Source organism: Dermacentor variabilis, chromosome 4 (genome assembly GCF_050947875.1).
Source record: "Dermacentor variabilis isolate Ectoservices chromosome 4, ASM5094787v1, whole genome shotgun sequence".
Taxonomy (NCBI): Eukaryota; Metazoa; Arthropoda; class Arachnida; order Ixodida; family Ixodidae; genus Dermacentor; species Dermacentor variabilis.
Window position 1 is genome coordinate 24279106 of NC_134571.1, and position 12138 is coordinate 24291243.

Below are 12138 nucleotides of genomic sequence, written 5' to 3' on the forward strand. Positions count from 1 at the left end.
AAAAAAAAAATCGTTTCCCACAGGGATTGAGCTCGGGCCCTGCATGGAAGTCAGCTACTCTACCACTGCGCCACGCCAGCATTTGCTAGCTGCTGCGGAAACATGGTCTATGCAGGTGCCCTAGCATATGAAGAGTCACGCGATGTGAGATGCGCACCATGTAGCGTTGATACGTGCGCACTTTGTATTACAGTTACATATTATTGCACCAGGTGGCACGCCATGTAGCAGTTGCATCGTATCGTGCCACATGTCAAGCGATGTGACATATGCACCAAGTAGTCTTGTTACCTGTATTTAATCTTGGGTGCATTTTATGGCACCTCCTCAGGTACGGAACGCTGCTGAAGAGGCAAACCGTAGATAGAGCTATGCGCGCAGCTGCCACCAGACAACGTCAGGCTCGGCAGACCACTGTGCAGAGAGCAGCGCAAGGTGCAGCTCGCCGTCAACGCCGGGCAGACAGTTCAGTTCATCCTCAAAAATGTGTGCAAATGAAAGCACTACTTTCCTTATACTCCCCAATTGCAATTACCATCTTCCAGCAGTTTACGACAGTATCCTACGGAGCCGCTGCTCCAGCTTATGCTGTGACTGTGCTGCGTGTGCCGCACAAGCCTGTGAATTTTTGTGACATATGTGATACAACAAACATAATTTATTTGTTTGCATGTGTACAATCTACATGTGATGGCCATGATAAAGTTTGACACTAACACACTTTTAGTGGAAATATTAGTGAAAACAAAGAGGCTCTATAAGTACAGTAACTTACCTTGGAAAGCTTTTGCCTCAGCCAGTTTATTTTCAGCTTTCTTTTGAACACTCCTGATTATATCATGCTGCTCTCGTAGTGCTGAAAGCTATAAATAGAATGAAGAAGAATCTTATTCTGTGAAGCATTTGTGACATAGTCATAGAATACGAAAGAAGAGCTCAAAGAACATTATGTTTCAACTAAATTATGTGCACGACATCGGGCTACAACTACAGGTTGATCTCCTCCTTGAGGAGATCAACCTGTATTCCAGCACTTCTTTTGCACATACAAACCTGAGTGTGCAGTGAGACACCTGCTCCATAATTCACCATTCATCTTTATGAGAGCCCCCTACTAGATGCTACCTTTGATCTGCCCCTGCATACAAAATACATTTTACAAAATGTTTGTGTCCTTTGTTGTTTCCTGCCAAAAAGAAACAAGAACATTCCACTCCCTTTTCTCTGTTTATCACTAACTCAACATAGCTGCAGACATTGAAACCTATGATCAAAGCCGTGCCCTACACATAAATTGTAGCATTTAGCTTATTATTATTATTTTTCAGATGTAGAAGAAAGTTAAGCTGTAATATCAGAATCCAGAATCATGTTGTTTTACAACTGGCAGATTTTTGACCACAATATTACAACTCAGATTTTTTCTACATCATATTTTTTTTTTAATAAGCTGGACACTACTATTTACGCATGGTGCATGTCTTCAACCAATGGTTTAAATGTGTTGTAAAAAACATACTCTGAGGTTTCGATAATACATAAGTATGTTTTCTTAACATACCATTCATTGCAATTGTAATCATCTCAGATATATGAATACACGGCTTATGAAAATGGTTTAGCCTGAAAAGTGGTTTGTAGAATTAGGTCACTTCGTTGCTATTGACAGTGCAGACCACTACACCATAATCACAAAGCCTGAATTTACTGATGTAAACATAATGGGTTCGCAACATTATCTGATTGACTAGCAATTCTATAAACTTTACCTGTTCATATAGAATCTAATTAATGTTAGAGGTCACAATGACATCGGGGTGATATGTATGTCAGTTACTGACATAGGATGCTGCAAAATAAAAATTTTTTCCAGTTAATCAAATTACATAAAGGATATAATTGGTATAGCTTTGTAAAGTGTTATATCCTTTGTTTTTAGTAACATAGCAAAGAAATCCACTAAAAACAAAGTGTGTGCAAAAAGCAACATACTGCCAGATGATAGCACTCTTCAATTTGGAAAGTGCCAAAGCATGGAGATGCATCAGATAAGAACATCCTTACCTTTTTCTGAGATTCTATAATCTTTCTTATGACTACATTCTGCTCCATCAAACTTTCCTTCTCATCCTAAATGAGCAAAGAGAAGAGGAAAAAGAAGTCTCATTTCTATAAGTATACATAAAGCGCAAAGTGCTTCTTTAAAGCATTTAGACTGTGATCATCCATCAGCCATACCTTTCTCATACTGACCACATATCTGACAGCTGTCACTACTTTCTTCAAAGTCCAGTCAGCTCACCTGCCCTTATCTCTCTCTCTTTTTCACAGCTAATGAATGCAACCAACCATTCGTTCCAGCATACAGAAATCAGTGACAACCAGACAAATTTCATAAGACTTGCCTCACTTGTTTAATTTATTGCCAAACAGTGGCAGCCAAAATGGGGAGGGGGGGAGCTAACAAATGCAAGAATGAATGCAGCACACACACACACACACACACACACACACACACACACACACACACACACACACACACACACACACACACACACACACACACACATATATATATATATATATAACAACCTTTGTGAATGAAAGGCAGTTACACAAAAACAATTCACAGCAGGAACATGTGCAAGGAGAATATTTCAAGCAACAACATGCAACCTGCTTATGGATGCACAATGTTCCCCTGAATCAGTGCTACATGAGTGCTGCACTATGTGTTACTTGAAGCATGTTTCGTTTGAAGGAAAACTCCCATTCTATTACAAGGCACTGTGGAACATTAAGGATGTGAAGTGAAATTTTAGCCTTGATTTCTATATGTAATGATGCAGGAGATTATTGCATTAGTATCTACATAAACAAGGTCAGATTTATTTGCATACTGGATGATATTAAAATAAAATGAAAATTTTGTTGTATTATACCTCATGATTACAAACACCCCAAAGAACTTTACGCTCCCTGTTAGAATTATTAAACTACAAAAGCACAAGAATGGCCAAGCAGAATAATATGAAAGCCAGCAGTAATTCCAGTGAGGTCATAGGTATATCTAAATTAGAGTATTCAATTTATAATGATACTTTCACTAGTAGAGATCGTGTCACGCAAGACACTATGACAGAACAAAAGATGCAGGTAGCCTGTCCATCATTTCACCCCTTCCCACAACTGCCCTGCCCACACGGTTTAACATCAAGCTGATTGACGTTTATTCACCTGCAATTACTGTTACTTGTGCCTTCACGCAAACTACACACTGCTTGAAATGTGCTGGTACGAAATAAAACATACCAAAGTTGACCTCAATATCATCAACTACCAGCTGTGTCCATCAGTGTCTATTAATAATACAGAGCTGATTTTTCTATGCAAGAAAGTCGAGAAGAAATTTTTGCTATCGGCAAGTTGCGACTCATGACTGGAGAGGTTAAGACAAAATGGAACTGAAAGAAAGCTACAGCCCAATGCAATAAATAGTGGTGCTAGCTGCTATCATATACGGCTCTAATAGCCTACGCAACAGCCCCTAGGTTCATTCTTACTTGTAGCAGCTGCGCATACTGTGGGTCATCAGTCGTATCACAATTGAGGCAGTTGTCGAGGCCACCAGATGCAGATGCCGGAGAAGCTTCACGCCCTCCCGTTTCTAACAGGCGCTCATTAAGGTGGCGTTGTCTCTGGTCAAGGGCATTGAACTGCACGGACAAGAAAAGCCACTCAGTCTCAAACCAAACCCATCTCTTGATGAACAAGATGCACATAATTCTTTTATTTTGGCGTCCTAATAAACAAAATTGTGGAAGAAAACAACCGCAACAAAACAATTAATGACAGAAATATGAGTGCAATAAAAGTTGCACATCTTTGTGATTCATATTCGATTTGTATTTTTTCTGGCATTTGGTGGAAATGAAGTTCTGCTTTAGGGCTTAAAACATATTAAAAATGAATGCCCAAAATTAGAACACCTATAAAATAGCTAAGTGCCAAGTTAAAAATTATATAACTGTATGTGCCAAAATAGATATCGCAATTGTGTAACCTGTATGAAAAATAATGTCTAAAGCAGACATTCTGTAGAAATACTTTTCACAAGTTAGCATGTTTCGAAGCAGCATGTAATGTAGCAATTTCGTCCTGTAGGGATGTGCCAGTGGACAACCTTAGAAAGAGGTGTATGCCCTCAAGAAGCCACCAGTAAGGAATTATGGGAATCTTGAGGGGTCGTCTGCTTCACTTGCAGACACCCGCGTAAGGTGTGCCTCATCTAACCTTTTTTCCATCGTCTTAGCTAACCAAAGCACAGCAGACCACATAGCACAACAAAAATAAGTGCTACCCAAGTGGCCGCAAAATGCCATGCAGGTACTGCAGTCAACAGGTCTCTACGCAGTCCGTGCACCGAGTGCATCCATGCTCTGGCACCCGCTTTTTGCCTGCTGAAATATATGCAGCAAAGGTCATGAGTCGTTACCTGCTCTTCCTAAACGCTGTGGGGATGCGCGACTCTCGCGCGTCCCCTGATATGTTTTTCCCGCATGGCGCGTCTCCTGTAATCCGGCTTCGCCGCGTGGCCTGCGTGATGCCCGCGGCGGTCGATGTGGTTCGGGCGCAGTGCGAGAGATGGCGCGAGTGTTGCGTTGCTAACGCCGCCTCACGGCAGGGTTACTTGGGGGCGCAGGGGAGACAAGGCGCTTGCTTTTCCCCGGCGGGTCGGCGAACAGCGTGGACGTCCCGCGCGCCGACCCATGCTTCGCGTGGCTGCCTTGGACCGCCTCGCGTGGCTGCCTTGGAACGCGCCACCGTCCGCGTGACCGTACACGCGAACGACCAGGCGTTGGGATCCAGCATGGGGCGAACATATTCGCTCGCGATGCGTTCGCGGTGAGTCGGACTTCTAGATTTGTCGCGCGCCCATCGGCATGTTTTGTGGATAGCAACTCGGCTAGCAGGCATTGATCTACGAAAGGTGCAATAAATGCCTTTGTGATTGTTTGCACTACTGTGTTGTCGTTCCTTTGTCCCAAGAGTACAGGTGTGAGAGACCCCTCATCTGGCTGCCCAACGTGGGACTCTTGGGGCATCGGACGATAGTTTTAACAGTTTGCTTCGTTCGAGACCTTTGTTTGAACCGAAGCGTAGGCCTAGCGTGAATTTTGATCGCTAGCGTCAGCGGCGTGCTTTCTTGAGCGAGGTGATGGTGGCTGTAGTGTGTTTGAACATGTCAACATGCTAAGCCTTTTCGCAAGTGTTTTTTTTTTTATGACATTCGTCAGTACGAGAGCCACGTGGTCTGCATCCTGGGAGAGCGAGGCTGAGCGCCCGCGGAGCAGTGGCAAGCCTGAAGCGAGTGAGTACGGAAGCCTCGTGGGTGGTCCGAATTTCTTATGTAAATAGCTTCTTCTATCTCTTTGACTCGGATGAAGTCGCGGCTCGGGGAGCCGTGTGGCCGCGGGCCACGGGTGCCACTACGGGCTGACTAATATTGCGGCCTGGCACCGGGCGCTCCGACACCGTCTAGGACGGTGGGCGCCGTCAACTCGGATGCTGTGTGCACCGAGCGGAGTAGGACCACCTCACAGAGCTGACGTCTCCTCGCGGCTGCCTGTTTTGCGCTCATTTTGGGTGTTGTTTTTGGATGCCGGTTGTTGTCAGGGTAGCGACGCTTTAGGCCTAAGGCTTTACAAAGCTGCCTGTCGCACGTGGAGGGACACAACCTGGTGGACCGTGGCGTTGAGGTGTTGCAAGTTGCTTCCCTCATTCTATTTAGCCTCGCACGAATTGAAATTACTCGTTCGACTCAAGGAAGCGAGCTTCGTTCACGTGAACTTCGCATCTGAGTAGCTGCCCGATCTTTTGCTAGCCGAGTTGAACATCGTACCACGTGGGCGATGTGCATGCATAATTCCTCTCCCTTGCACTACTTTAGTGTTTGCCGAGTGTGTTGAGTGTACGCAGCGTGATTGGAGTCACCCCTGGCTTGCTGTCACCTGCGCATCGTCTGCGCTGCTGCTCCGGACTACGATCGAGCCACCCCGGGCGATGGTGATGCTGTGGCCAGTTCGGCGCGGCGACCTCGGCGGCGGACAAAAGAGCCGGCGGTCACCGACAGCTACGGCGGCTCTTGCCAGCAGGGCGCGTCGGCGCGAGCGACGCTTGCTCGTACCGACTACTGCGTCGTCGTTTCCGGAGTCCTGGCCTGGGATCGTGCCGTCGAGTCGCAAAGCTGCTGCTTTGCGACTCGACGGTGTCGACGATGTCGGTGTCAACATCGTCGACTCGACGATGTCGGCTCCCATACTATGGACAGCGTGGACATTTTCTCGGCGCGGCCACTGTTTAATGTTCTACCTTGTTCGCGAAGCACAGTTTGATGTTAGACCGTGTCACATGTCTCGCCGGAATATGTAGTGATTTAAGGTTGGGGGGATGTGGGGTTGCGCGACTCTCGCGCGTCCCCTGATATGTTTTTCTCGCATGGCGCGTCTCCTGTAATCCGGCTTCGCTGCGTGATGCCCGCGGCGGTCGATGTGGTTGGGGAGCAGTGCTGCGTTGCTAACGCCGCCTCACGGCAGGGTTGCTTGGGGGCGCAGGGGAGGACGGGCTCTCTTTCCCGGCGGGTCGGGGAACAGCGTGGACGTCCCGCGCGCCGACCCATGCTTCTGCGAGACCGCCTCGCGTGGCTGCCTTGGAACGCGCCACCGTCCGCGTGACCGTACACGCGAACGACCAGGCGTTGGGATCCAGCATGGGGCGAACATATTCGCTCGCGATGCGTTCGCGGTGAGTCGGACTTCTAGATTTGTCGCGCGCCCATCGGCATGTTTTGTGGATAGCAACTCGGCTAGCAGGCATTGATCTACGAAAGGTGCAATAAATGCCCTTGTGATTGTTTGCACTACTGTGTTGTCATTCCTTTGTCCCAAGAGCACGGGTGAGAGGCCCCCACAACGCATAGCCATGACACACTGCTGTGAAGACAGTGGCAAGCCATCGAAAAAAAAAAATTATGGGGTCTCCAAAACCACGATCTGATTATGAGGCACACTATAGTAGGGGACTCCGGATTAATTTTGACTACCTGGGGTTCTGTAACGTACACCTAAATCTGAGCACACAGGTGTTTTTGTATTTTGCTCCCATCGAAATGCGGCAGCCATGGCAGGGCTTTGATCCCACGACCTCGTGCTTAGTAGCGCAACACCAAAGCCCCACTAGGCAACCCCAGCAGGTAAGCCATCAGAACATGAAGTCTTACACACACTACTACTTTGTTGCACTGCAGCTGTCTGTAGGTGTGGAGACATTCTGGCAGCAATATCATTTAAAGCTATTCAGTGCATTAACAGTTTTCCGTGGGACTGTTGCCATGTGTGCTATACGCTACATTATGCCTCATTCCAGTTCGAATACCGAATATGTTATCTAAATAGATATCTATGAATGCATGTGTCTTTCAATGCATCTTGAACACTTTCTGGGGCCATCGACAAATTGCATGTAAACATTGCTGCCGCTGGCACTTACTTCCAAGCACGTGGTGAAAGATACACCTTGGTGTATACTGGCAACATTTATGAGGTTCCTGTGAAAGTGCTTTTTATCTTTAAGAGCATGTGAGAGCACATCGTTTCACAAAACGTTGCACAACTGCTACTGATTGCAGCAGCGAGTCTGTCAATGTTTGCAAACCTTGCGCACATTTCGTGGACAGGTGACTTCACAGACATTTCTCACAGAATGGAGGTTGTGTCGGCAAGTGTAGCCGAAGACCCTGCGAAAAAAAAGCATCAGCTGCTGACCCCACACCTTTCCGTGCATAGGGACAGCGTGCGCAGACTGTGTGACATTTCGAACCAAGCCATTGGCGGGTAAGGCACCAAGGGCATAAAGGGAACTTTTAAGGTCAGTTTCAGTTTTGGAGGCCATACACTCCATAGCTAGAGACCGCAGCCACCGTGGGGTGCCACGACCAGTCCACTTGTCAAGCTCGCCATTGAAAGGCTCGGAATCCTGCATGCTCTGATTGGCCTCTGTGGGTGGGCGTGGCAACACGAGCCAGCCCGAGTTTGTCCCCTCCCGAATGCATACAATATGTCTCGCGCTGTCTGAGCACGCTGGCCCTATGCACGGACAGGTGTGAGGTCAGCAGCAGATGTTCTCTTTCGCAGGCTCTTTGACTACACGTGCCAACGCAACTTCCGTTCTGTGAGAAATGTTCGAGAAGCTACCTGATCACGAAACGTGTGAAAAGCCTGTAAACACTATCAGACGAGCTACTGCAATCAAAGGCACTGCACAACATTTTGTTGCACTGTGTCACAGGCAGCGCTGACTTTTCTAAAGTCGTCTATTGATACAGTTAAGAGCATTAAATATCTGCTTCATTGCAAAGTAAGGATTTGCAATTTTACCACTTGGATTTCTTTCTTTTAGATCTTCAATTTTCAGCAATTTTTTTGTAAAAAAGATAATGAAAGCTTACAAAATCCATTTCAAATATTTGCCATAGTTTCATTTTCTCTTTTATGTGCAACATATCAAAATTGGTTCAGTGTATACCAAGCAAAAATGACTTCTACTCTTCTATGCATTTAGAAAGGAGCTCCCAAGGTAAAAGTTTCACTGAACTATTCACATGCTGATGTCAATAAGGACACACATAGTGATGCATATCATACTGTGCTTGTCACTGCATGCCCTTATGATTAATTTCTGGCTAACTAACTAAAGCTAGGACATAAAATTTCATGTCATGCTCATTCTGAATACACTGATGTTCAATCAGGAAGCATATTTCTTGTCAAAATACTTGCACTCAGAACCTTGGAAGAAGACTGGAAGGGTGGCCCTTGTGCAAATATAATTACCAACAAGTGTATCATTACAAAATGCAGAGAAGAGTTGTTAGAAGAAAAACACAGCAGGTAGGTTTCATACCCTTCCTTTGCGATCATCAGTGTTTGCATGTTCAATGTTCAGCTGATCCAGCATCTGGTGAAGTGTCAGTAACTGTTGCTGAGCCATCTAAATGTTAGGCAGGAAGGGAAAAAGCATGCGTGTGAATGAACAGCTGAAACAGCAACATGCATTTCATAAACTACTGAACGGGCTTATGCACTAAAAATGAAATGTTTCCTGCAAACACAGGCACATACAACAGAGACTCTATCACAGTGCTGATACAGAGAAATGTAAACAATGGAGCAACTTGCCCTTGGTGCATATATAATGCAAGCTGGAAACAAAACATGAGTTCGACAGGTCAACCGATCAAGTGATTGATTGATTAGGTTACATGTCCCAAAGCTGCGCAGCGGGCTGCTATGACATTGCTTTAATTTTGATGACCTGGACTTTTTATCAAGTGTTTATATCTTAATACATAACTCTGTGCAATTTACCCTCGCCAAAATGCAGCTGCCACACCTGAGAACTAAATCCACAACATCGTGCTCAGCTACTGGCCTTGAGGACATACCGTGGTGCCATCTGCTGGAATCTCTCCGTAATGTAGGAATCAACATCACGCGATACCGGCTGCAAAGTGCTTGCCTTCTCCAGCAGTTTGGCCATGGTCAATTCCAAGTGTTTGCATATGTAAGCATTATATGGGTGGTGCCACGGTTGCAACACAACCCAGCATGCACATCTCAGTCTGGTGTGTAGGGCAGCAAAGGCTTTCAGCGATTGGGCAACCTGATGCTTTCACACAGACTATTCAGTTTGCATGACCTTTCATAAAAGCAGCTATATGCACTTCTGCGGTATAACAGTGCTGTTCACACCATTCGTCATGGGGAATGCGGCTCACCACTCTTGCCAGAATTATTGTGGGACGATGATTTATCAACTGATTCAACCGATTATATATTTTTTTTACCTCAATCCATGCTTCCACCGTAGACATCCATGAAAGCTGCACAGGGTATTTTGACTGTATGAAACAGGGCTGCATGGTTATATTTAACTCCATTATGACGTTATGCCACATGGCAACACCCCCCCCCCCCCACCAAAAGAAAAGAAAGATTGATGTCATATCAAGGGAGCACACTAAAGAAAACACTGTGCGCACCGCTTGCTCGACTCTTACGATCACCATGTTATTTCGTTTTCAGTGATGCTATTAGCCAAACTTGTTCCTGACACTTCATTTCAGGATATGCGTGATAACTCTCACCAGGCTCAGTCCAATATGTCCATTACTGCAGCACCGAGCAGTAAACCATGCTGTAAGAGTGGGTAACTAACTTACTGCCTTGGGAATGAAACACGTTATCTACAATCCAATCAAGGATACTGCCCAGCCAGCAAGGTTAGTTGCCTGCAGTAAAAACGCGAATGCCAGTCACGTGATGTCACTTCCTACGTTAGCACGATAGCAGAGCCAGTCTCTCCAATGGCAATCACTATTCAACTGGCCACTACCTCATCTTCTGCATGCATGCATTTCATGCACACAGAAACGATATACTCACTGCACCTTTCTATTTTTACAAAATTTCTGCTTTATATCAATCACCCACACTACCCCAACTGACCATAGGAGAGGTAGCCACAAATCCTCATGCTTACAGTTCACTGCCTGACTGCACTGCATGTCCTGACAAATACCTGCTCCAGTGTTCGTAGTTCAATGTACCACGGTAGTAGGGTTAGTCACAAAACTAAGAATCAGCTATTTCGGGCATACACAGCACACAAAGTGTTGGTCACTAAGTCACACCTGGTCCAAAAGGGACTGCATTGAGGCAGATTTGTCCACCAAGTCACTATGAAGCCTTTGCAAATGACACAGTTCTTCTTGAGCACGCTTCAGTTGCCGAAACAAATGCAAGTAAAAAAACATACATACACAAAAGGCAATTTACACAGTGCCACTTAAACTGGTATTCAGGAAAGTCACTACTGAGAGCAGTTATAGAGCAGAAGAGGATGGACATAAGAAGTGCTGATTCAATGAAACTTGCAACAACACGATTTTTCAACCTTGAAGTGCAGCTCTGCAATGATACAATTGGCTAATCTGCACCAAACATAGCGTAAAATGAGAATGTTACGCAAACACAGCAGTGGTACAGGCCACTTCTGTTCACTCAGCCCTAACAGGACATTCAAACGTTGCTTGAATTGAACAATACTGAACAAGTTATGAGCACTTGTTGGGACTTTTGAACACAGTGGGATTAAATGGCAAGTTTAATGAACTGCTCGCAAATTAGCGGAAGTTGGCTGTGACATGCTTTGTTCTTAGCTTCTCAATGCCATCCGGTAAAATAAGAACACAGGCTTCACTTTAAAAAAGAAAGAAAAAGCAATATATACACACATGGCAAACCAGGGTTGGCACAGTGTAAGGATTCTTTTTACTTGATTTTATTCTTTTCTTATCATTCAATGTTCACGGCCAGCTGATCCCGATAATAACATAGGCGAGCATCGCTCAACCTACTGACAGAGAACAAGAAGGAATAGCATTGGAATGGGATCATTACATTAAATTGCCCCAGCAAGTTCTCCAAAAATCCACAACTTGGAAGATTCATGGAAGGAAAAAAATATTTAATTTAACCAAAAGTAGTATGAAGCTACAATGCTTTCTAGTTTCATGCTACTGTCAAGTTGATGACAATCTTTCTCCTCAATTTACATATGCAAGCTCACAGAAATCAAAGCACTGCTACAATACACCTCAATAATTAGATGCAGTACTGCAGAAGCTAAAAGCACAGCTCAGTCAATCAGAAAAGAAAGCATATTTTATCACTGCATCCTGTTTCTAGTGCTATGCTTGCTGCTTTTGAAGTCCCTTGCATCTAATCTCAGAGTGACTTGAATCTACCACTCAACAAAAAGTCAATAAAATGAGTTGCTGCTAACTTTATCCCAGCACACACCAGGCACCCCATTTACCAAAGCAGATAACCTGCACACATATAATTTGTAAATTTATAGACCAGGGAAGTTTTTAATGGAAACAGATCAAAGCCAGTAAACTTGTGCATGCTCCCAGCTTCTCATGTGTTATCATGTGTCACTGACAGCACAGCTAATGCTAGTTCTACCTGCAGAAAAAGCTTCACAACTTAGCTCAACATATTGTTTGCTGCACTT

General features: G+C 45.0%; 1 protein-coding gene across 7 annotated transcripts in view; it reads right to left on the minus strand.

The window, feature by feature from the left end:
* LOC142578817 (uncharacterized) overlaps positions 1–12138 on the minus strand; it is a 128699-nt gene that overhangs the window by 108698 nt on the left and 7863 nt on the right. For 5 of the 7 annotated variants that reach the window (XM_075688421.1, XM_075688417.1, XM_075688420.1 and 2 more), the window contains exons 4-7: positions 8962–9048; positions 3564–3716; positions 2065–2130; positions 776–863 (exon numbers count right to left, since the gene is read on the minus strand). In XM_075688421.1, the coding sequence (XP_075544536.1) occupies positions 776–863; positions 2065–2130; positions 3564–3716; positions 8962–9048 (394 nt within the window). Of the gene's footprint in view, positions 1–775; positions 864–2064; positions 2131–3563; positions 3717–8961; positions 9049–10750; positions 10838–12138 lie in introns of all 7 variants that reach the window. The other 2 variants (XM_075688418.1, XM_075688419.1) reach the window with 2 other exon arrangements.